At 56.4% G+C, this 23,778-nt stretch overlaps 10 protein-coding genes across 10 annotated transcripts; 6 read left to right on the top strand and 4 right to left on the bottom strand.

Annotated features, from left to right (window-relative positions):
- Nucleotides 1–1,004: 1,004 nt before the first annotated feature.
- Nucleotides 1,005–3,203, top strand: PHYSODRAFT_537681 (hypothetical protein). The gene is made up of 2 exons (XM_009518365.1): nucleotides 1,005–1,238; nucleotides 1,320–3,203. Exons 1-2 carry the CDS (start codon nucleotides 1,077–1,079, stop codon nucleotides 3,105–3,107), a joined length of 1,950 nt encoding a protein of 649 aa, XP_009516660.1. The 5' UTR covers nucleotides 1,005–1,076; the 3' UTR covers nucleotides 3,108–3,203.
- A 58-nt stretch (nucleotides 3,204–3,261) lies between these two features.
- On the bottom strand, nucleotides 3,262–5,563 carry PHYSODRAFT_322905 (hypothetical protein; the record flags this gene model as incomplete). The annotated part of the gene is made up of 3 exons (XM_009518364.1): nucleotides 3,262–3,755; nucleotides 3,836–3,964; nucleotides 4,033–5,563. The coding sequence occupies 3 exons, from the start codon at nucleotides 5,561–5,563 to the stop codon at nucleotides 3,262–3,264; spliced, it is 2,154 nt and encodes a 717-aa protein (XP_009516659.1).
- A 213-nt stretch (nucleotides 5,564–5,776) lies between these two features.
- PHYSODRAFT_477835 (hypothetical protein) lies at nucleotides 5,777–7,934 on the top strand (the record flags this gene model as incomplete). The annotated part of the gene is made up of 5 exons (XM_009518363.1): nucleotides 5,777–6,695; nucleotides 6,840–7,069; nucleotides 7,140–7,301; nucleotides 7,373–7,702; nucleotides 7,815–7,934. The coding sequence occupies 5 exons, from the start codon at nucleotides 5,777–5,779 to the stop codon at nucleotides 7,932–7,934; spliced, it is 1,761 nt and encodes a 586-aa protein (XP_009516658.1).
- A 47-nt stretch (nucleotides 7,935–7,981) lies between these two features.
- PHYSODRAFT_472784 (hypothetical protein) lies at nucleotides 7,982–9,223 on the bottom strand (the record flags this gene model as incomplete). Its single annotated transcript, XM_009518362.1, has 3 exons — nucleotides 7,982–8,144; nucleotides 8,211–8,888; nucleotides 8,964–9,223. 3 exons carry the CDS (start codon nucleotides 9,221–9,223, stop codon nucleotides 7,982–7,984), a joined length of 1,101 nt encoding a protein of 366 aa, XP_009516657.1.
- Nucleotides 9,224–9,630: 407 nt separating this feature from the next.
- On the top strand, nucleotides 9,631–11,463 carry PHYSODRAFT_263488 (hypothetical protein; the record flags this gene model as incomplete). Its single annotated transcript, XM_009518361.1, has 1 exon — nucleotides 9,631–11,463. The coding sequence occupies one exon, from the start codon at nucleotides 9,631–9,633 to the stop codon at nucleotides 11,461–11,463; it is 1,833 nt and encodes a 610-aa protein (XP_009516656.1).
- A 614-nt stretch (nucleotides 11,464–12,077) lies between these two features.
- PHYSODRAFT_472609 (glycoside hydrolase 31) lies at nucleotides 12,078–15,806 on the bottom strand (the record flags this gene model as incomplete). Its single annotated transcript, XM_009518360.1, has 2 exons — nucleotides 12,078–14,030; nucleotides 14,277–15,806. The coding sequence occupies 2 exons, from the start codon at nucleotides 15,804–15,806 to the stop codon at nucleotides 12,078–12,080; spliced, it is 3,483 nt and encodes a 1,160-aa protein (XP_009516655.1).
- A 391-nt stretch (nucleotides 15,807–16,197) lies between these two features.
- On the top strand, nucleotides 16,198–18,901 carry PHYSODRAFT_466824 (hypothetical protein; the record flags this gene model as incomplete). The annotated part of the gene is made up of 7 exons (XM_009518359.1): nucleotides 16,198–16,272; nucleotides 16,355–16,449; nucleotides 16,548–16,629; nucleotides 16,700–17,528; nucleotides 17,673–17,917; nucleotides 17,990–18,682; nucleotides 18,764–18,901. The coding sequence occupies 7 exons, from the start codon at nucleotides 16,198–16,200 to the stop codon at nucleotides 18,899–18,901; spliced, it is 2,157 nt and encodes a 718-aa protein (XP_009516654.1).
- Nucleotides 18,902–19,022: 121 nt separating this feature from the next.
- On the top strand, nucleotides 19,023–21,081 carry PHYSODRAFT_471048 (hypothetical protein; the record flags this gene model as incomplete). Its single annotated transcript, XM_009518358.1, has 4 exons — nucleotides 19,023–19,827; nucleotides 20,014–20,143; nucleotides 20,212–20,319; nucleotides 20,388–21,081. The coding sequence occupies 4 exons, from the start codon at nucleotides 19,023–19,025 to the stop codon at nucleotides 21,079–21,081; spliced, it is 1,737 nt and encodes a 578-aa protein (XP_009516653.1).
- Nucleotides 21,082–21,201: 120 nt separating this feature from the next.
- On the bottom strand, nucleotides 21,202–22,070 carry PHYSODRAFT_294559 (hypothetical protein; the record flags this gene model as incomplete). Its single annotated transcript, XM_009518357.1, has 3 exons — nucleotides 21,202–21,623; nucleotides 21,683–21,888; nucleotides 21,943–22,070. 3 exons carry the CDS (start codon nucleotides 22,068–22,070, stop codon nucleotides 21,202–21,204), a joined length of 756 nt encoding a protein of 251 aa, XP_009516652.1.
- An 843-nt stretch (nucleotides 22,071–22,913) lies between these two features.
- On the top strand, nucleotides 22,914–23,681 carry PHYSODRAFT_468315 (hypothetical protein; the record flags this gene model as incomplete). Its single annotated transcript, XM_009518356.1, has 1 exon — nucleotides 22,914–23,681. The coding sequence occupies one exon, from the start codon at nucleotides 22,914–22,916 to the stop codon at nucleotides 23,679–23,681; it is 768 nt and encodes a 255-aa protein (XP_009516651.1).
- Between the last annotated feature and the right edge of the window lie 97 nt (nucleotides 23,682–23,778).

Genomic DNA, 23,778 nt, shown 5'->3' with positions numbered 1-23,778 from the left:
CAATCCTAGTTGGAGGAGTTGCAGAATTACTCCCTCTGACTGCTCCCATTCTCGCCCTCCAAACTCCGTTTCCCAAGAATCCCACTCGCGTCAAATTTCCTGAACTTTCTCCTCACCAAGGAGCTCAACAGCGCGGTTGTAGGCCGCTTCCTTACGATCCGCCCGCTTCTTCCGCTTGCGTGGAGGAACAGCCTCCCGTGGCTCGAGGTGGCATGCTTGATGCGGATGCCGACGGACGCAAAGTGGTTTCGACTGGTAGAGCCAGGGGGATTTGGCCTGCAGCGACAAAAATAAATAATTCCCGAAGTGAGCGGTATTTTAGGCGGGACCCCGGGGTCCCGCCATCCGTTTCAAATGTAGAGGGCATCCCTCGAGGTGAAGTCACCCAAAGAGGCAGTCAGTCTGTGATGCAGCTGACAGCAGATCGATACAGACAACAAACTTCTAGAAGCTCACGAGCCCATACCAATCAGCCCAGTGAATATGCAGTTCCTTATGCAAGCTGAGTCTGGCACTGACAGCCAGACCAGTACAAACATTCAGCATGCACTGTCCTCAGCCGCTCGGCATCGGACGCTAAGGCAGAACTGTGATCGCTCTCTGTCGTCGACTGCGGTGGACCACTACATCTCGGTTCGTAACTGAAAGCAAGTTAATAACGGACTTGGCTACACAGGTTTGACTATGGCTGCGCGCGTCACAGATTTGATTGTAAATTTACGTACGCCACACCACATTGCTTCCGAGCTCTTCCTGGCCACACTCCGTCGTTCGTTGGCTGCAAGACCATGTTGCGCGCGGCCCGGCAGCTCTCGAGGGCGGTGTCCGTCGCCCCGCTGCGCGTCCGCCAGCCGTCTCTGCAGCTCCTGGCAGCTGCAGCCTCGCAACTGCGCGGCGCTCGCTGTCTCCGAGCTCCGAGCTGCTGCAGCGCTCCGTTCCGTGTCAATCGGCCGCTCCAGGCGCGCGGCTTCTCGGCGGCTGCGGCGGCTGAGGACGCGCGCGACGCAGCGGCGGAGCAGCAGCAGCAGCAGCGCGTCAAGTGGCCGTCGGACGTGGCCAGGCGCGTGCACCGCCGGATGCGCAACTTCCCGCGCAACTACGAGGCCAAGGAGCTGGTGGTCAAGGCGGGCATGAACCCGGCGGAGTGGGCGCTGGCGGCCTCCAGCTTCCGAAAATCCTTCCTGTCCGAGCCGTCCAAGTACTTTGAAGACCAGGAGGAGCTCGCCGCCTTTGCCAGGGTACCAGAATGCTGCCTTGTTGAGGTTTGGAAGAGCCCTAGAAGCTGAAATATTGACTTTTGAGTGCTTTTTGTGTTGCAGGACTTGGATGACGTGAAGCGCCACAACTCCTTCATCTTCTACCCGTACTTCCTTGACTACGCCAAGGCCAACAACTACCTGTCGACGGACGAGGATAATGACAACGCCCTGTCGCTCCAGCAGCTCACGGACCTGAGACTGCCCCACGAGATGTACCCCTACGCCACGGCCATGAAGCGCAGGATCATCTACCACGAAGGACCGACCAACAGTGGCAAGACCCACCAGGCTCTGGAGAGATTGAAGCAGGCTGGAGAGGACGGAGGCATCTACTGTGGCCCGCTGCGTCTGCTGGCGCTGGAAATCTACGAGCGCATGAACTCGGACGGACTGTACACGTCGCTGGTGACCGGACAGGAAAAGAAGATCGTACCGTACTCAACCCACGTGTCCTGCACGGTGGAGATGGCGAACATCAACAGGCCGTGGGATGTGGCTGTGATCGACGAGATCCAGTTAATTGGAGACCCGCAGCGCGGCTGGGCGTGGACCCGTGCGTTGTTCGGATTGCAGGCGAAGGAAATTCACGTCTGCGGCTCTGGCGAAGCTGTGCACCTCGTCAAGAAATTCGCAGAGACTACTGGAGACGAGTTTGAGCTGCGGTCCTACGAACGCCGCTCACCGCTGGAAATCTCGACGACGCACCTGAAAAACTACAGCAACATTCGCTCAGGCGACTGTGTCGTTGCCTTCTCCCGACGCGACATTTTCCAGATCAAGCGCGACATTGAGATCAAAACCGGCCAGAAGTGCTGCATCATTTACGGCCAGCTTCCGCCCGAGACGCGCTCTCAGCAGGCTCGCCTGTTCAATGACCGCAACAACGACTTCAACATCCTGGTCGCTTCCGATGCCGTCGGTATGGGGCTGAATTTGAACATTAGACGCGTCGTGTTCGCTACGGTGAAGAAGTACTCGGGCGGCAGCGGCGGTATGGTTGATATCCCGGCTTCTTTGGCGAAGCAGATTGCTGGACGTGCAGGCCGTTATGGCAGCGACTTCGCGTCTGGCGAGGCGACGTGTTTACTCGAGGAGGATCTGGAATACCTCAAGGAGTCGTACGATGAAGTGCCGACGCCGCTCACATCTGCCGGTCTGTTCCCGTCCTCGGAGCAAATGGAAGAGTTCGCCAAGCAGTTGCCTGGAATCACGGATCTTGCCGACCTCGTGGACAAGTACGTGATGTTGGCTCGTCTGGATGGTGACTACTTCATGTGCAACCACCAGGACATGAAGGATGCGGCGACGCTGCTGCGTGACACGGAGCTGACGCTGTCGGACCGCTTCACGTTCTGTATGTCCCCCGTAAGCCTGCGCAACCCCTTGGCTCGTAAGGTGTTCCTCGAGTACGCTCGGGCCCATTCTCTGGGACAAAGTGTGAAGCTGGATATCTACCTGCCGAAGTATCCTCCGCGAACGGCTGATGCGCTGGGTGACGTTGAGATCAAGGCCAAGATCATTGACCTGTACCTCTGGTTGTCCTTCCGCTTTGAAGAGACTTTCGTGGAGAAGGACTTGGCTCTGGAGTTGAAGGCGCGAGTGCTGGAGCTTGTGGAGCAGGGTCTGGTCAACACGACGTACAACCGCGAGGAGAAGAAGACGCGATGGGGCAGTGGCGCTGGGAACGGCCGGCGCTCAACTCCACGTGGTCAGATGGACCTCAGTCGGTTCCGGAATCGGAACAGCAATGGCAAGCAGGATTGGAGGTCAAAGCAACAACGTGAAGAAGAGGCCTTAGAAGCGCAGTGTGATACAAAGGCTGCCGTGGAAAGCAGCGGGGTGGCATGATTGTCACCATTTTGTTAGATCCATCCGGGTTCCATATCGATAGATGCATGTAGAAAGAAGACGTGTTGCCTTTGAATGCAAACGAAGCTACATCACAACTGCTAGTATTTCTCTCATTAATTTGCTACTTACCCAACTCCTTCTCTACTGCTCGTCAACGCAGCCGGATGCAGTTTTGGACGCGCTCGCACGTCTCGTCGATCGCCTTCTGCGCCTCCGGCACCAGGTCGCCGTAGATGAGGAAGCCGTGCGAGAGCCCCGAGTAGATTTTCAGCGACGACGGCACCTTGAGGAAGGAGAGCCGCGTGTAGAAGTCCACGCTGTCGTCCAGCAGCGGGTCCAAGTCGCCGACTACCAGCGACGTCGGCGGGAACTTTTCGAGCAGCGAGTCTTCGGCCAGCCCCGGGGACACACACGGGTCGTGGATGTTGAGCTTGTACTGATTCGAGTGGCCGTGCGAAGGGTAGTACGAGGTGAGCGCCAGCTCGAGAATGCCGCGCGGCAGCACGGGGTCGTTCTGGTGCAGGAATCGCGACGGCGACGGAGACAAGTGCAGATTCAAAGCTGGGAACATGAACACGTTCCCACTCGGCAGCTCGATGCCGTCCTGAATGCATCGGATGCACATCGCCGCCCCCATGTTCGCACCTGCAAGCGGAGCAGCATAAGTAAGTTAGTATGACAATACATACTAGCTGCTTTCAGGCCAAACAACAATTCAAACGCACCAGCACTTTCACCGAAGAGCGCAATCTTGCCAGGTCGGAAGCCCAGTCCGCCATTCAGCACCCACTTGTACACGGTGTAGCATTGGTTCATCGAGTCCGGGTAGTGTTTCTCCGGCGCAAGACCGTAATCTACAAGACACCGTGTAAGTAAGTCCCCCAGATCGCTTATGTATCGACAGGGAGGGAGAAAAACTTACCGACGTAGACGATGACTGCGCCCAACACGCACGCCCAATTCGTTAGGTTGTAGAAGTCCTTCGCGATGAACCGCCCGAAGAAGCCTCCGCCGTGGATGTACAGGAGCACAGGACGAGTCGACGGCAATCCGCAAGCGATCATCCGCGTAGTCAACGGAGTGCAGGCGTTCGTCCAGGTCCCAGCCTTGACCGACTCCATCGGTCGAGCGCTGTAGAGGTAAATGCCGATGTCCGACGCGTCCTTCCGCTTCTTGCTCAGCGCGGAGCCGTCCGCGGCCAGGAACTGCTCCTCGAACACGGGGATCTTGGGGCACTGGAGACTCGTGAGCAGGCGCACGAGCCGAGACTCGCCGAAAACCTGCCAGCCCATGCGGATCACGTCCACGTTCGGGTGGTCGATCAGCGTGCGCGTCGTGTAGCGCGCCGCCTTGGCGTTGCGGATGGCGTAGTACGGGATGGCCATTACAAGCAGCGGCGGGCCGAAGATCTGTAGCAGCAGCTTGTTCTGCAGCCCGAGGATGGAGTGGGCGAACGCGCTCGAGGCTGTCAGGACGTTGGTGCCGATCTTGAAGGCGGTGAACCCCCAGGGCTCCGACGACCGGTCGTAGTACTCGGCGGGCAGCGGCACGCGCTCGACCAGCAGCGTCGTGGCGTTCTTGAGGTCGTCGTCGATGTCGGCTTCCATCGGGTTGTCGATCAGCAGGCGGTGGTCCGACGCATTGCTGATGGGCCGCGCGCGCTGCAGCACGTGCTGACAGAGCAGGAAGAGCCGCAGCGCCATGAGCACGCGCGCGTGGTGCACCTTGATGCGCCGGAGGTTGGAGAAGCGGTACATGGCTCGGTTCCAGTAGTCGGCGAGTACGAGCAGCACGACGCCCCACTTGACCATCTGCCGCGTCGGCAGCACCTGCACCAGGAACTGCTTGAAGGACGTGCGGATGCGGAAGCGCTTGTACAGGAACACGAACGTCACCAGCAGCACGACGGACGTGCGGGACCAGCGGTTCTCGCGGTGCGGATTGTAGCCCGACTGCAGCTCCTCGAGCACCTGGCGCGTCTCCTCGAGGGACTTGGTGGCGTGCCGCAAGAGCGACGCCACGCCTCCGGACAGGATGGTGTACCTCTCGTCCGTGGGGATGAGCGGGATGATGTCTTTCAGCGCCGTCTTGGTGCGGAAGTCCACGGGCGGGCGGCTCGCGTAGTGCTTGGAGGCCACGACGATCTCCTCCTTAATGAACGTGTAGAGCACGCGCTCGAAGGACGCGACCGTGAGCGAGAGGTGCTGCAGCTCGCGCCCCACTCGACCGTACGCGTACTCGCGGATAATGCGGCGCAGCACCTGGATGCACGACAGCACGGCCGTGCTCGTGCCCAGCAGCGTCTCGTAGCCGCGGATGCGCAGCTCGCCCTCGTCCGTCGTCTCCTGCACGTCCACGCGCACGCACTGGTCGATGAACCCCATGAGCTGCACCGAGCTCTGGCTGCGCAGGCCGCTGCGGAAGCCCGCGTCGCCATTGGCGGCGCTGCTCATGCTCTTCCTCGCTCTTGAGCAGCGCGCGGCACCAAGAAGATGATCTTGAACTGGACGTGTCCCTGTGTCCCTTCGCGCGCCCCGCGCTTGTCACGTCGAAAACGTTGGGTTTTTGACTGAAGCGAGGCACTTCAACTTGTACCATACTGAAACTGGTACAGTTGACTAAGTGTTCCGGTGTCCGTAACGGACTGTGAACCTCGCATTGAGGCGATGCCACCGCCGCGTCCGGCCACTGGAAGCCAGCGGAAGGCCCCAGCGGCGTCGCTGGCGGCGAGTCAGCAGCCGCTGCAGGGAAAGTTGCGGCCGCAGTCGGCGGCGCTGCTCACAGCCGCTCCATCTGCTGCTGCGCCGGAATCGCCGCCTCGCACTGCCAGCGGACCTGCCGCTGCTGCGAATGGCGAGCGCGTGGGCGCCACGAGCGATGAGTTGATCCGCGACCTGGAGCACAAGGTGCGCAAGGTGGTCGAGCTCAAGCGCGCCACGAGCGACAAGCTGCGCTTCGCCGTGGCCAAGAAGCGCGAGGAGGTGGAGAAGGCCAAGCTCATCCTGCAGGACCTAATCAAGGACAGCGAGGCGCTCGGACTGCACTACACTGGCGGCGGCACTGGGAACCAGGTCGAGGACGCCGCGCGAGGAGCTCAAGCGGCCAAGGCGGCCGACGCCCACGACGACAAGATCGTGGAGGAGCCCAACCGCCTGCAGCCCATCGCGTCCATCTCGAGACGCCCCGTGTACTCCAAGCACACCAAGATCAACGAGCTGGAGGCCAAGCTGGAGAAGCGCGCGCAGGCCTCGCACGAGGTCTTGCGCAGTACCATGGTACTCGAGCACATCAAGAAGCGGCTGCTGAACGAGCGCATCGAGATCACGCAGGAGACGAACGAGCTGAAGGCGCGATTCGCAGAGCTCAACCACCAGACGCAGGAGCTGCAGAAGAAGGAGATCAACGCCAGCGAGGCCGTGAGTCAGATCCAGACGCGACTGGCCCAGCAGAAGGCCGACATGGCAGCCAACCTCCGCAAGTACAAGCGCGAAGTCGAGATGCGGCAGAAGTGGGCGCGCGAGAAGGCCAAGTTCGAGAAGTACTACAACGACCAGATGCAGATGCTGCTGGACGCTCAGAACTCTGGTGCAGACGCGCCAAACGGAGCTGCGCATGACAAGGTGAACTCTCCGAATGGACGGCGTGCTTCTCGATCTCGTGGGTAGACAAAGAGTTCTTTGGAGATTGGTGGCTGCTAGCTCACTGTGTGGATTTTGCTCTATGGCACAGGTTCGCCCAACAAGACGCGCAGGAACAGCGTCATCTCGCTGGCAGATGACATGGAGGCACAAGAAGAGTACCGACAAGCTTTTCTCCGCATGGGCTTTGGTCATTACAGCGAAGGCGTGGATCCCGAGGAAATTATACGTACTTGTCTTTCTCATGAAGAGATCAAGAAGGAGTTGGACGCCAAGCACGACGAGGACATGGAGCGCATTGCGATTTTGCGCGACCAGCTTGTACGTATCAGTAGTGGAATTATGCTGGACACTGCAGACGATGCTCATTTGCTTTACTTGGCTCCGGCAGGCAAAATCCCGAAATATTGCGACGGAAAAGATCCCATTGTCGAAGCGAGGCACGTCGCAGCGTCTCGAGATCAAGGAGATTGAGATCTCCAGCGTGGAGCGTGCGCTGGCGACTGTTGTCGACCAGTATATGTTTGTTGACCAGAGTGTCCGGCCTCTCAAGGTTTGCCAATTTCTCCTTTAAAGTATCCGTTGACCTTCTATGATGCTAAACTTTCGTGCGTTTGTTTTCAGATCGGGCTGCAGCAGATTCTGCAAAATATCACCAACGAGACTGTGAACGTTGACGACATGGCAGGAATCGAGAATGCGCTCATGAGCTTAATTGAAGAGATGATGAAGCTCGTGCGCGAGACGCAGCACGAATCGGACAGTCCGACGAACCAGCCACCGACAAACGAGCCTCCATCTCCAAATGACTCTGCATCCGCCACCTCAGAAGCGGATCCTACCAGCCCTTCCAAGGCAATTGTGAAACTCGGTGTCGTATCCGCAGACAATTTCACATCTCCGTTCAACATTCGCATTCCACCAAAGCCGAAAGAGCCGTACTATGTGCTCGGAGTGAATACCCAGCCAGCGACCAAGCCTCCAGAGGATGGCAAAGGTGAGTTTCAAGTATTCGTTCATATATTTGAACGAAGTTATCTCACGACTTGTTTGAAATACTGCAGAGCCCGAAGACTTTGACTTCGACGTCATGGACCGGTCTACGGTGAAGCGCATTTCGTCGGTGCTAGTGTGTACGAGCACTGGGAAGAAAGGTAAGGAAGCCGAACGTGGGAACAACCATTAACTCGTACAGATAAATCAGTACATGAACAGTATTTGACGAGGTAAGGCTCATGATGGCGATGTATAGAAGCGAGCGTACTGCTCTCGATAGGCCTCTTGGCACGCAGAGCCGCAAAATTCCTTGCTAGTTTGATCGTCATGCACCAACGCGTCCACTTGCACAACACGATAGCACTGCCAGCAGCTCTTTCGCTCCCCCGGCGCGCACCCACTTTCAGTCTGCTCAACAGGAGGAGCTGAAATCTGAGATTCACTAGCATTACCCCCATTTCTCCACGCCAGCAAGGCCTCTTGGAAGGAATTGTGCGCCTCCTGTTCGTCGTACGTGCCTTCCAACAGAGCTCCACCGCTCTTTTGGTTGTCGCGGCCGTCAGTATTGCTAGCGTTGAATACGGGGTTCACCCACTCCTCTTCTTCTTGGTTTGATGTGGCAGCAGGGTGAGTTGAGTCGCTCTCCCTCCACTCCAGTAGGGCCTTCATGAACGAAGCGTGGCTTTCTTCCTCATTGAACTCGCCATCGGCCAGATTAACAGGCACCTGGCCATCGCCACTGGCAACACCATTCTCCGAGAGCGGGGCAACGTGAGACCAATGAGTTTTTGCCGCGAGTTTACTCGGTGGTGACGGCATTTCGGGCACAAGTGGAGTGTCGCGGAGCTTGGGGTCGATGATTTCCGCTGCCTCTGTGCCGCCGCCACTTTGGCTTCCGCTGCGCGTCTTGCGGATCTCTTCCATCTCAGCGAGCAGGCGATTGCGAGCCGACAGCTTGAACACGCCGAGCTTCTCGTACCCTTCTGGGGTCAAACCGAGCAGCGTCTTGCCCGTGACTTGGTGGAACTCAAAACCACTCTGGAACTCCTCGAGGCCGATCACCGCCAGCCACTCCAGAACTTGAGGAACTGTCCACTGCTCCACCGTAGCGGGCGAAAGTATCGCGACCTTGGGTCGTGATGAACTCTTCTTCAGCTTGGAGGGTTTTGACGCTTTACTACCTTCAGACAGACCGTACTTCTTGCTCTGCTTCTTGGACGTCTTCTTCTGCTGGACGTCTTTGGCGTATTGCCTCACACTTCCCCGGTCTTCGCGAGCACTTCGCCACCGGTTGCCTGCGTGCTTGAGGGGGAGCTCCGCATCCCGCTTCTGCTTCTCCTCCATCATGCTCACTCGCAGTTGCAGCAGCCTCGCCTCCATAGCCTGTGCATCTTCCTCCAGGCGGTCGGACGTCTTCCCCACTTTGCCCCGCAGAGGCCTGGGCTTTCCGAAGACGCCATTGATCCCTTCCTTCGCCATTTCGCTACTGCTCGCTCGATGAATCAATCCCACAAACCCAACGGCAGCCGACCACCAACCTCCGACTACTAGCCAAGTCTGCGCGACTCTGCAAGCGAAACGAACGGGGGGGGATCAAGTGCTGCCAGGAAAAGAAGCATGATCAGATCAACTAGCTGCCGCTATTTTTTGCGAGGAGAAGGTCGGTGCTTCTTCCATGTGAGATTGCTCGCGCTGGCACCCTTCATTGCGCCAACCACTGCGTGAGCGTGAGTGCGATGCTCAGAGCGCGGGTCGACAACAAGAAGAAGCGGGACTCGACCACGCCGCCGAAACCATGGCAGAGCCCGGTCATCCTCCCACTCGCGCGATGCCTGTCAACCCCCGTGCAGAACGGTAAGCCCATCGTCCAGCAGCAGACCTCGTCCATGACCCCTCCTCCGCCTCAACGTCGTCACGAACGACCCGGAGAGCGCTCGGGTAGCGGTCTATTCGAGAGGTCCAACCCGTTCGACACGGACTTCGGGGAGAAGGAGCTCATCGCCCAGGGAGGCTTTGGCAAGGTGTACAAGTGCAAGTCCAACGTCGACGGACACTGGTACGCCATCAAGCTCGAGCAGTTCTGGTTCAAACCCGAGACGTACTTCAACCCGTCCGAGGTGCGCGACGTCATGATGAACGAGGCGCTGGTGCTGGCCGGACTCGACCACGAGAATGTCTGCCGCTACTACAACACGTGGGTTCTGGGCTCGCTCATCCCGGCGGTGAACAAGGGCCAGGAGGTGGAGCAGCCCGAGAGTCCGTGCTATTCTCCGACCTACACGCTGACGAGACGGACGAGCAGTCCGGCGGGCTCCAGCCTCACACGATCGAGTTTCTCCTCCGTGAGCGACGTTAACGAAGAAGACGATGAAGTGGACATGAGCTCGTCCAACTACTCGGACGCGTACTCGTACGAGCCAGACGAAGAGTGCGTCGCGAGCTTTGGAGACCTAGGCTTTGAGATGGAGGCGTCCGAGGAGGACGAGCGCGATATCAGTCCACGGATGTCGCTGGCCCGTTCACAGCGTCTCGCAGCAGGGAAGAGCAGTCCTCAACGGATCAATGAAGACGGCGACGATACGTTCAATCGCCAGCAACCCACGGAGAAACTCCGTCCGAAGCCTCTGGACTCATCTTCATCCACTCCGGGCGCCTTCATCACGCAGATCGACGTGTACATTCAGATGGCTCTGTACGAAGGCAACTCACTGCGAGACTGGATGGAGCAGCGCAAGCCTGGAGAGATTGATGTTAGCAAGAACATGCACATCTTCCACCAGATCGTGAACGGACTGAGGTACGTGCACAAGCAGGGGCTTGTCCACCGTGACATCAAGCCCGCCAACATCTTCCTCACGCGCGAGTTTTGCGTCAAGATCGGCGACTTCGGGCTGTCCAAGAACACGCTGCAGACCAGTCTGAACCTCCACCCTTCCCGTTATCTGTGCGAGGAGGGCGACGACAGCTTCGACACGTTGACGTACAACAGCACGGACGAAGAGATGGAGGAGGTCTCCCAGTTGTCGATTGGTGTCGGCACTCCGCTGTACAGCAGTCCGGAGCAAACCCACGGACATCAGACATGTGCAGCTCCTAGTGACGTTTACAGTCTCGGAGTTCTGCTGTGCGAGCTGTTCTGCACTTTCACGACGCAGATGGAGCGCTACGTGGTGCTGACCAACGCCCGCAAGGGTCAGCTGCCGCCTTCGCTGCTCGACGAACACCCGCAGATCGCAGAGCTGATCTGTGCCATGGTACAAGAGGACCCTCTCTTGAGACCGACTTGCACCGATATCATGGAGTGCGGGATTTTCCAGCACCAGAAACTGCACTTTAATCTCAAGAGTCCGTGCTCCGGTTCGGTTGGCGTCAGTCCTCTGGCTCGTGCTCTATTGAGTCATGGCAACTGCAGCTCGACCGTGTTGAACTTACTGCGCTCGATTGCGCGACTCGAACAGGAAGAGGAGACGCTACTCCTCAACCTCGAGACGACCGACAAGCTCCACAAGGCCCAGGTATTTTTTCCAGACACTGACGATTATTTGCGTCCGGCCGAGAGCTTGTTGGAGAATCCGATCTCTCCTGTGTCGGAGCAACGAGTCTCTCCTACGGGAAAGATGCTACCGAACGGAGCACTCACTGCGAAGACAATCCATGAACTGAAGCGCCTGGGCGCCGAACGGCGTCGGCTTTTGGACAGTGCTCTTCACGAGCTGTGAAGTAAGCGGTCGGTTTGAATCTGCTGCTTACGTACATTATAAGTATTTGCATTCGCTGCACAATGTATACTAGTTGATGCGTTCACATCCTGCAATTGTTTATTTTGTAGAGAAAAAAATGCTTGATTCGTTCGATCATGCGTGTAGTAATTACTCGAACATGTATTGCACGAAGGATTGAATATTAAACAATTTTGATGTACGAAGCGCGCGAGCCAAACGTACTACAGCTTGCATGGCTGAGAGAATATTGACCGGCATACAGTTCTGCACTGCACAATACATGTAGGCAGGACAAGCAATTGATGACCGCAGAAGCCGCGTGTTGGGTTTCCCATATTTTGGAGTTTAAATGCTACCAAAAGAACTACCACCATGATTCGGAGAGAAACAATGGTTACAACGACGCATACAAAGGCGAAAATTCCTCCGTCGTTCCTCAGAAGATGCTCATTTCGTTCCAAGTTATTACTTAACGAAAGTTATAAGCAACAAACAACGGGCCGTGTTAGCAACTCTTGTTATCCCATCTTCATTGGTGACACCTACCCAAAATGCCGGACATCATCCACCACGGCAGATCGTCTTCTGAGATAGACTGCAATCGATTCTTGTCAAATAATGTTGTACTCGCGGCGGCGACGCCAACGGAGCAAAAAGACCAAGATGATCGCAGCCAAGAAGGCGCACCCCACGACAATCCCGACGATCCCAGTGACTGAAAACTTGTTGGACTTCTTCGTCGTCTCGGAAGGCTTCGCCTTGCCTTCGCCCCCGCCTTCTGCTCCCCCCTCTTTCTCTCCGCTGCCCGATTTCCCGGAATTATTGGCGCCAACTGGCTTGCCATTAGCCCCCTTCTTCTCACCTTCGGGTGCTGCAGCAGGCTTTGCGGTCACCTTGACGTGGAATTCCTGCCCAATGCGCATGTCGAGGCGCGATAGAACCAGCATATTGGACTGCGCAAAGTAGTCGGCCTTGACTGAATGCTGCTTCGGGGGCCCGTCACCACTGGACGCCACAAGCGTTGATTCCATCGACGAATTGGCGGCAAAGCCATCTCCACGCACACCGTACACTCGAACCTCGTTCAGGTCAGCCTGCATCTCGGGGCCCGCGTACCCGTTGAACTTGACTGTGCTTTTGAACTCGATCGTGTTGCTCGAGTTCTGGAGCACTCCAAAGCGTACCAAAGAGTAGCGATGGTCTTCCACAGCTGAGAGCGAGTCGCCATCATCCACGTACAGCTCTCCAAAAGCTTCGGGGTTCTTCTCGGATGTGTTGAGCGCTGCTAGAAGTGTGAACGCTCCACGTCGCGACAGCGCAGTTGTCGTGAGCGATTGCTGCGTTGGCACAATATAGCCGCCTCGAAGATGCACCTGCAGCTTCGGCAACGGGGTCAGCAGACTCACGCGTCGATTCTCGCTAGCAGCAGGATCCAGCGCCAATTTCCCACTATGCGCATCGTACCAGGTAGCATCAGGGAAGTACACCTGGTTCGAGATAGCACCCTCGTGAACCACCGGCGACACCATCAGCGCAGGACCCAGCAAATACTGGTGCTCGATGTCCCGAGCGCTTTTGTCGCCCGGGAATTCAAACGATAGCGGGCGAACCACGGGACTCCCCGTGCGATGTGCCTCGTAGAACAGCGTGTACATGTACGGAAGGTACCGATAGCGTCTCAGCAGCGTCGAGCGCAAAATGTTCAACGCATCAGCATCAAAGTCCACTGGAGTCTGCTTCCCTTGGTCATTTTCAGCATGGTTGCGAAGCAGTGGAAGAAACGAAGCGGCTTGATGCCAGCGCACGCACAGCTCCGTCGAAGACCGACCGCGTGATCCACATACATTGGGACCCGTAAGCGGAATACCGAGCAAATTCATCTGCAGTGTGCCAGAAATCGAAAGCCGGAGCTGCTCCCAAGATGCTTTGGCGTTGTCACTCAACCAGTGACCTGCGTACTTACCAGTCCCAGAGAATGTCGAGCGAGAAAGCAGCACACTGCGCTTCCGGACGATTTTATCCAGCGCTTGACGGGTAGCTCGTGCTTGCGCGTGACCATAGAGCGAGTGAAGGTTGTAGTGCAGCGACGAATGGTGCAGTGCCGCCATGGGGAGCGTAGCCGAGTTCAAATTTCCATGACCACCTTGTCGAGGCTCGTTCTGCCCCGGAGCAAATGGCTGCCGATACGGGTCGAAAGGGAAATTCACGTCGTGTGTGCGAATAAACCCGCCATCTCCTCCAACAGCAATCTCTTCCAGCTTCATCGGGGTACCTTCTTCCGTCGGATGACCATCACCGCACATCCTAGCGCAAACATCGTCTTCAGCTGCAAGGTCGCAGTCACATGTGCTGCTCGGCTCGTTCATATCCAGCCACAAACCGTCAAATGGAAGCACATACTTGTGAAATTTGGCGAGCTGTTCATGCCAGAACCGCGAGGCTTCTGGGTGGAAGAAGTCCACGAATACGGCCCAACCCGACTTGAATGCCTTCTGTGCATACCGTTCGCCATTCACGCCCTTAACGAAAATGTCGAGTTCTTCACCCCGGGCCAGTGGATCCCACTCGCGATCGTCATGATGAGCCTCCTCGCTTCCACCACTTTCATCTCCGCTCTCAGCTCGATCTTCACTTGCACTTTGGTCTTCGTGCTGGCCACTGCGACTCTGCTCACCACTCTCACGGCTTTGGCTGCCATAACCGCCTATCTTGCTGCGGTCATTGTTTTCAGAACCTTCTCCACTAGTGTGATCACCACCGTCGCTGTCACTTTCTGCGCCATCTCGGGAATGATCCAAGTTGGTTGCCACACTATACCTCGCCATGTTCTCACCGTGTTGACCACTGGACGAATTCGAGGACGTGATGGCTGGGACTTGGACACATATGAAGTGTTGGCTGTGGAAGTGCAGGTCGTCGATGAACGCACGCATATCACGGTGGGGGAAGCTGCGTTCGTCCAAGGAGAGAGTTCGTCCGTTGTCAGCCATGTAGTCGATGTCCTGCCAGTACGCGTCCATCGGCACGCCTGCCATACGAAGCTGCGTGACGACCTTCACGGCATCATCCACCGACGATTCATCCCCTCCGCGTCTACCAACGTGATAGCCCAACGCCCAGTACGGCGGCATCGCCGGCCGGCCCACAATATCCGTGTACTGCGCAATGACATCCTGGGGCGTTGGCCCAGCGAACACGAAAATGTCAAGAATGCCGCCCGTGATTCGGTACGTGAGAGCCTCGCGACGTGCCACGACTTCCATTGCATTCGACGAGAGCACAAACACGCCATGCGCACTGCCTGAATGACTATCCTCCAGCTGAAGGACGAAGGGGTGGACTCCGTACAAGTTGTCCCCGCCACTGCGGGTATGAACTGGCGCCGTCACATTAGGCGCGCGTGCGAACATGGGGTAGAGATCACCTCCTTCGTCTGCATGAAGTCGCGCGGGTCCCACACGCTCACCAAGCCCATAAAGAATCGGCTCGTTGCCGTCTTCAGGCTGCGCTAGCTGCGTCGAGAACTCGAGGAACTGGTTCTCGAACACCAGCCCGCTGAAGCTCGCACAATCGTCCTCGCGTTCAATGGGCGGCGTCGAGTTGAACAGCACCTCTCCAGTGTAACGCCGAGTCACTGCAACTCCAAACGGCCATGGGGTAAAGTGCACTTCGTAGTCGCTCTCATTGCCAGTATCCCCCTCCACCTCGCCTCCTTGCTCTTGTCGACGAACGGGTAGATCTGGTACTTCATATCTGGGGAACGCTGGGTCGGTGATGCGGATTCGCAGTTGGGTCGACGACTCTCGCACCACGTTGAGCTCCAGCAGCGGCACATCATTGCCAAAGGGTCCACGACCCCCATGACGCAGCGCCAGCGTCCCGCTCCAGCCGTTGCTGGTCTCGTCCAGCGTCAGCAGCTCGTACCCGTCGCTCAAGGGCTGGAAGCAGTCTCCATCGTTGAAGCAGCAGCCGGCCGACTCGCAGGCCTCTTGGTCTTCCAGCACCTCGGGCGAGGCGAATCTCGGGTTCCGGCACGCCAGACGCGAGGGCTTGGCCACGTTCGCGCACTTGGCTCTGGACGGCGGTTCCTCCACGGCGAAGGCGCAGGGCACGCCCTCGTTCTCCAGACTCTTCCAGCAGCAGCCTTGGGCCAGACACAGCTCCTCCGTCGGCTCGGGGAAGTTGGCGCTGGCCGGGTAGCAGTCCACGCGCTGCGAAGGCTCCTTGGCGCACTTGACGGCCGCAGTGTCGACTGCAGCGGAGACCAAGTCCACCACTTGGTTGCGAGCTGCGCCGCTGGCGACTGCAACCACCGCCAGTGCAAGTTGAAGTAGGACCATCACTCTCGACCGACGGGCGATTGGACGACACGCGAAGACGACTGCACTGCGCTCCAAGCCTCAAATTGCGTTATGACGTCGAAGAGCTGGGGCCAAAGGCTCCCGCCTCCCCTACTGGACGTGAAGGAAGAGAAAGCCCACGCTGCCAGCTCTCGCCGGGTCGCAGGCTGCTCCTCATTCTCCACCTTTTACTTCAAGGCCCAACTGTCACGTTGAAGAGCGCGTCAGTCTGTATCACAGGTATCCTAGGTGCATTACATTAAACTATGATGTTATAGAGAGGAAAGATGTGGCCCACCTGGATTACGCACTTATCTTGAAGTTTGTATGCACATCGATTAAGGATTCGGGCCGCAACGTAACAACAGAGACGAAGAGCGCGCGCATGAGCATGGAGCCTCCGAGCCTGCTCCCGCACGTGGACGAGCTGGTGATGGAGTACTTGCTGTTCCGGGGCTTCACCAAGGTACAGGAGCCTCTAACCCCGCCTCTCGCAGCCTCAGCGACCGCGTATTCGCCGAGATATTAACGAGTTTGTGTCGCGCCAGAGCTTCCAAGTGTTCAGCGCCGAGCGCAAGCGCGACCGCGCGCGGGGCTTCGACGTGGACCAGATCATCTCCCAACTGCTGGTGGCGGTGCAAATGTGCGTCTAGCTCACGCCGGAGCGACGTCTGGAGCGGCGCTAGGAGCCGAGATACTGAATTTTTAGCTAACGCTGTTGCTCTCGTGTTATTTTCCCAGGTATCAGATCGAATCAGTGCTGGAGACGTGGAAATTCTTGACCGCCAGGTTCTTCAACCACTTGGACGCGTCCTACGCCTCGGTACGAGTCTTCGAACATACATTTTATGGTGAAAACAATACTTTAACTATTTATTTATTTTTGCTTACAGACACTGCAGCAGCTCGAGACGTCGCTCCTGAGACTGTACGTGGTCAATGCAATCAAGACTGGACACAGGGAAAAGGCCGCCGAGTTCTTCCAGCTGCACGCAGACAAGCTGAACGCCTCGGTGGCTGCTCACGGAGGCTCCGGCGCGGACTCGTGGAGCCGCTGGTTCATCTTGCCCTACATCGAGCACCCCGAGAGCGACCCGTACTTCCAGGTGTTCTTCAGCCAGTCGTGGCTCGAAGCGTTCGTGACGTCATTCCGCAACTTTCTGTCGCTCGTGTTCCGGAACCTGCCGCTGCCGAAGCTGCTGGCCTTTCAACTCGCACGACTGGAAGAGCCGACGCTCAAGTTGCGGCTGAAAGTGAGTCAGTCGGAAGCGACCAGGCTGAGGATGTACAACAGCGAGGCCACAGCCAAGATCAAGAAGCTGGAGGAAGCAGGACGCCAGCTCCACTCGATTCTGCGCATGATGGTGCAGCACAACTTCATGGAGCACTTCTCGGCGTCTACCTCCAGCTACGTTGATGTGACGAGTGAGAACCGCAATAAAAGCAGAAGTCGCAGTCGGAGCTACGGAGCACCAACGCCTGGCGTTGGGCTCTCGAACAAACAGATGCAGGAGATCGGAGAGCTTTTCGGTATCAGCAGCGAGGACAGTCCCCATGTTGATCTTCCTGTTCCTGCCGACCCGCGAGATATGCCACGCGTAGCAGAGGTGTACCTGCCGGTAGATGAACTGAGTGATGACGAGGTGCTCGGCCAAGGGGACGAGGAGGACGAGGTCGATGAGGATATGCTGGACGTGGCGGTGCAAAACGATAGAGCTGATAGTGACACGCCGTCACCCATGTTCTCTCCGACTGCTACAGAAACCAGTCGGCTGACTGAAAAATGCGACGGATCTCTCGCAGAATCCAGCTTGACGCCGATCGACAAACCATCGTGGACTAGTGACGCGGCGGACCAACCAGCAGGCAGCGTTCAAGCGTCCCTGATCCGTGAATTTAACATGCTCAACGACTGGGAGCCGACAAAATCAGCGATGACAGCTCGAAGCCGCTTCTCTTCAGACGGAGAGTTTCTTGCGATCGCGAAGCTTGGCAACACCCACATCGATATCTGGTCTGCGAATCCAATGGTGCTTTCACCGACCTCTACTATTAAACTACCGGCAAAGCTGACCAGCATGCAGTGGTTGGGTCCGGGGCCCAACAAACAGGTAAGGATCTTGTTGGTCAACCTCCCGTCATGACGTGATGACTGACCTGTTGAGTGTTGTGCGAATTCGCAGCTCTTGGCGTGTACACTTGAAGATGCCATTACGATGCTGTGGGATACCGACGGACAGGAAGTTATCACGTGCCCGCCAAATGAAGACAATTTGCAGGTTCAACAACTGATGTGTGCTCGGGAGGCGCCAATCGCTGCGTGCCTGTTCACCAGTCTTGATGAAGATGATAATGCGCTTCAGCAAGTCCTGGTGTTACATGGAGGCATGGAGGAGCCGATGCAAGACTACTTCCCTATGGAAGACAAGCAACTTACCTGCCTGGCGTGGAGCAACATGGGCGACGTGCTCATCACTGGAAGTCAAACAGGGGATATTGAATTTATTGACGTGATCCGTCCCGAGCGGATACACCGGTGCAACCTCGTTTCCTGCAGCGGCTCCTCGCGTATCGACGGTGGCAGTTTGTCTGCGATTTGTCTGTCTCCTGACGGGAGGTCAATGTTAAGCGTCCACGAGAATGGTGGCATCGTGATGGAATGGTCGATCGGCTCAATTTTGGTCGCTGTTACCTCTCCAGCTGATGCGAGCGATGTGAGAGGAAGCGTAATAGACGTGAAGCCATCTCTGGTATTCACGTACGAGCTGGACAAGCCGCTGGCATCTCAAGATTCCGAAGTGGACACTACTATTCGCTTTCTTGGAGCAGGCGACTACTTCGTAGTTGCTGATTCTGCCCGGCTCCATATCTTCAAGGTACTGAGCGGTATCTCATTGCTATTGTGCAGTATGCTGAACACGGTTTAACTAACTTGTTTCATGTTGATCAACCTTCAGTGTGGCGAGAAGAGTGCCGTCTCGAGCTTTGTCCCGAATCAAGCTAGCGTAGCAGATCTAGACTGGCACCCGAGGCTCCCCGTGTGCTGCTCCGCTAATCAGGACGGGGCCATCTCGCTGTGGAGCATGAACGCCTGAATCAAACCTGCCCCCCACCCCTCAAAAATAAACTATTTTGCCAGCGACTCGTGTCAGAATAGGACCAGCTTGATCCAGCATTGAGCTTTGGTGAGTAGCATTGGCCCGCCAGCCCCGTACGATGAACAGGAGACTGGCCTTCGACAATCGTCTGTGCTACGAGCGCGATGTGATCCGGCAGCAAGCGCTCCACCAGCGCAAGCTCGAGCAAATGGTACCTACGAGCCACTCTCCGTCACGGGTGTACCTGGACAGCAATGCACCCGTGCCTCAGCCGCACCTGGCCACCAACGCCAAGCGACAGCAGATCGAGCGGGACCGACAGCTCGACATTTACCACCAGAACCAGCGTCTAGCCAACAAGATGGACCAGATCATGAACCGCCAGGAGAACGTTGTACTGGCTGCCTCCTCCTCGGCTGCCAGAACGAGGTTAGCTCCTCGCAGTCACCCCAAACCTGGCGAGCCTTTGATGCCGAGAGTTCCAGTGGGAGGTGATGCAACGTCTCGAGCGAATACGCCTGGGACAACCCGCTCACCTCGATATCAATTGCCCAGGAAGCCTGTACACAGTCCAGCTCACATGCACATGCCTGGAATTCGGCTCGACGCGACGCAGACCCCTCTTCTGGATTGCCACCTATCGCCCGAGTATGCGATGGGTCGAGGAGATGCCTGCAAGAAGCCGACGCTCGTGAATCGCGCTGTTCAACGACGTCGACAGAATGCTATCGACCAGGAAAACCGGCGACTGAAGGAGAGACTGGCACATCTGAAGCCGTACTACAACACCAAGAAGTGGGATGGCGAGTGGCAGCAGCATGCGCACAAGTTCAGCCACGTGCATCAGGACGCCACGGTCGGATACCTGTTGCCGCACCCCAAGACGCCAGCCAAAAAACTGTTGGCTTCGCCTTCACGAGGAGGTTGCAAAACCACCCGCGAGCGCAGTTTGTCGAAAGGGAACGCCTCGAGCGTGCGCGGACTTCCCTCGCTTGAGGGCAAGAACAAGTCCAATGCCAGTCGTGCAGGACGACTGAGAGAGCTGCAAAGCCGTCGCTCCGACGCGTCCGTCCGTGAGGAAGACGACGTTGATGCAACCGATGACGAAGAAAACCCGCACGTCCGGGAACTTCCGCCTTGCTTACTGTTGGAGGCCACGACGCGACAAGGAGTTGAGGTGTTGCTGGATGAGCTGCAGATCGAGCTAACCCGATCTGGCATCGCTGAGCTCGGAGATCGGTGCGTACACTTGGGAAAGATATGTTTGCCGACTAAACTGACAAGTCTTTTGCTTTGTGTCCTGTTAGTGGACTGCTGATTCGTGGGTCCTGGAAAGACGGTATTCTCGGTGAATTTCTGGTGGATCACGACAAGCTGGTGCAAGTCGCTCAGATTGTGGACGACCTCGAGATCATGTAAGTGAATGCAAATGAATTGCCAAGACAATCCTGTCGACTAACAAGCTTTGGTGTTGTACGTACAGGATTAAGCTCGAGACGGTGTCACAAGTACCGAAAGCTGGAAATGTTCCAAGTCTCTCATCATTGTTGACCGACGACGAGCTTCAGAAACTTTTGGTTGGAGTGGTGCAACAATTGCGCTTCCAGGTGGCTCCGACTCCACCGAATACCGCATCAAGCTCGCTACTGTTAATTTCCTGGGTACTACCGATACGAGGGTCGAACGATCGCGGCGGTTTCCAATCTGGTAGCTTTAATTCTCCACGGGAGCGTTTGCGACCGCGAACATGCCCGTCGACGATTGTGAGCGAGAGTGAAGGCCCGAAATACAGCTCCGACCAGCCAGGTCAAGATTACCAATACGACTTTGACGGTGGTGGCCAAATGTTTGGCGCTGAAGCAGACACAGATCCCCTCGGGATCGACTGGGCCGTTAGATTCAAGATGGCGGCGCTCCTGAACTTAGACGGTCGACGTTGGCGCATGGTACTGCGCAAAGGATTGGTGATGTACCTCATCTCCTCGTGGTTTGAAGAGGAGACGGGGGTGCACACAATTAGAACGGTCGGTGTTGGGGCAGCCAGCGACACTGATGTACCGTTAGTTGAGATTTCGTACGATATCGGCGAGATGCAAGAGCTACTTCGACAACTTGAAGGAGGTACGCTAACTGTACCAGCACTGCTGAAGAAAACAGTGATGCCATTACTTCCTTAGAACGGCACGCTCCAATGATGCTAAAACGCAATAAAATGGGGATAATGTTCAATATAGATACTTTTTCTTAGCGCTCTCGAGCAGAAGATGCTCACGGTAAGCATACGCCTCAAGTTGGGACTAGATTTTGGGTACGCGATCAGGTGCGAATCGCTGGTAAAGCGCTCGTAGCTCTCGTTCGATCGTCTCTTTCTTCTCTTTGTAGAAAGCCGAAAGCTCTTTGTCCAAGATCAAAAACAGAGCTTCATACTCGGCCCGCAGCTCAAGGAGTTTATCGTCTCCATTGTTGGAGCCACTGGTTTGTTCTTCCTTATTCTCTGCTGGGTGCAGCCGGAAGAATGCCATCGCGTCGAAAGCAACTTGCAGCGGGTTCTCACCGATTGAATTCGATATATGGAGAGAAACACCGAGTTTAAGGAGAGCGATGGCAGACCGTGGATCATGATAACGCAGCGCTAACAGCAGCATGATATCACCTTCGATGACACGATCGAAAAGACCCGATGTGCTTGATGAAGCCGAGCTAGCCCTATCGAAGAAGCCTGGAGGCCAATCGAGTTAGTCTCAAAATGAAGCGAGAAAATAAAGTTATAGGGCCTACCGAACGTGTTGAACTGCATTGGGGCCCCGAATCCAAACACTTTTACTTGAGTATCGACTGCTGTGGCAGTAAGGCCTTTGATCTCGGTGAAAACACGCGTCAATTCTTCAGGATCTCTCTTCGATAACGCATGTAGCGCATGCATATCCCAGCGGTGTGGAATGAGCTTCGTTCGCGGTGGCACCATTCGACCTGCGGTCGTTGTGCTTAAAGTTTTGTCACAAACAGTAGTTTCACGAAAGGCTAAATAAAAAAATTACCTTGATTTTACGTTTTTCCGTTTTACTACAAGTAGCTCATGTTGAGTGACAGGAAGAATCTGCAAAAATGGCTGTTGGAAGTCTGGGTCGGATTTTGGGCAGCACCTCAACGCGTTCGACTCGAGCATTTTGCATGTGTTATACAATGCAACGACGATTGTGCTTTTGTGCCGGGCGCACAGCAAAAAGAGGGGGTGTTAGAGTTTGTCAGTGGTTTTGTAGCTCCCGACATCCGCCCTATCTTCCTCGATGGTGAATTTCAACATCTTCCACTGCGTTACGTTGAAGGAGAAAAATGATCTAAAAGCGAATGCTTCGAAAGCTATCATACAGTACAACCCAGTCCACCCTTGCTACTGTAGATTAAATAATATACATGTCATGCCTAAATACTCTGCAACTCCACATGAAGAGAGGAAACCTTCATCAACAACAGTCTGCGAGCGCTTTAAAAATGTAGTGTAGGTAAAGGCGGAGTCTTTGCTGTATGACACCAAAGAGGGTGAGCACAGCCATAGGCCCTGAGTGAGGACACACGCGGTCTTCAAAGAAATCCAGACCTTCGCACAACTCTGCGTCCACTGAGAAAACATGTACGATGTGGACCGGCCATCTTTGTTTGGTCGGAAGGGAAGTTGGCACAATACAGTACCGTACCATGCCTCGGTTTCTCATCCTAGATCAAATGACTGTTCCCCGGTGGATCATTCAGCAATTTTCCCACACGAACTCGAACCGCTGACGTTACGATGAAGGCCTCTGCCTTCTTGTGCGCCGTCGTGGCCCTTGCCACTGCAGTGCGGGCCCAAAAAGACGCGTCCCAAGTCCAGCAAGTAACTCAAGCCCAAAGCGCGTCCCAGGACCAAGAGCCCATTACCACTCCGGCCCCCACTGTCAAGTACATGAACATCTCGGGGATACTGCACACCCCGTACCCAATGGCCACTCCGAAAAACGTGACGCTGCCGTCGATGAGACCGGATCCACGAGCGACGGAAGCTCCGACGCCAGCACCGACGTTGCCGCCGACCCCCGCGCCGACTCCTGCTCCGACCCCGGACCCGGGTCCGTGGACGACGATCACCATTGACCACGACCAGGTCAAGCCGTTCGCGCAGCCCGAGTCCGTTACGATCTCGGAGAAGGCCGCAGTGAAGTTCAAGCCACAGCTTCATATCACCAACGGATGCCATGCATACCCGGCAGTGGACGAGGCCGGTCAGACCAGCGGCGGGCTCAAGACCAAGGGCGCTCCTAGCGCTGGCTGTAAGGGGTCGGGATGGGGTTCTCAAGTTTACGGCCGCTCGGGCTGGTACCAGGACGTCTGGGCTATTATGTACTGCTGGTACTTTCCCAAGGACGAGCCGTCGTCTGGCATCGGCCATCGCCACGATTGGGAGCACGTTGTTGTGTGGATTGATAACCCTGACGTCGAGAACCCCAAGATTCTGGCCGGGACGCCGTCAGCCCACAGCGGGTACCACAAATACGCTCCTCCGAATGCTGGCACGGTCGATGGTGTGACCACAAAAGTCGCGTTCGAGAGTCATTGGCCCATGGACCACGCCCTCGACTCCACCACGGAAGGAGGCGATTTCCAAGACCTCATTATGTGGGACCAGCTTACAGATAACGCGCGTAGAGCTCTCAACTCGGTGAGTTTCGGTAGCGCTGATACGCCCATGAACGACGGGAACTTCCAGGCTGAGCTGGGAAGGGCTTGGCCTTTCAGTACCTAGGCGCATACACCATGTCTTGCGACCGTAACGTCGGTTGAGTAATAGCAGTTCTTTGATGTTTATTTACTACATGCCCCCCTGCATTCGTCGTCTTCGA

This window comes from Phytophthora sojae (assembly GCF_000149755.1).
Source record: "Phytophthora sojae unplaced genomic scaffold PHYSOscaffold_1, whole genome shotgun sequence".
NCBI classification, from domain to species: Eukaryota; Oomycota; class Peronosporomycetes; order Peronosporales; family Peronosporaceae; genus Phytophthora; species Phytophthora sojae.
The sequence above is the reverse complement of the archived record's forward strand: the minus strand, read 5'-3'. Positions and strand labels throughout refer to the sequence as shown.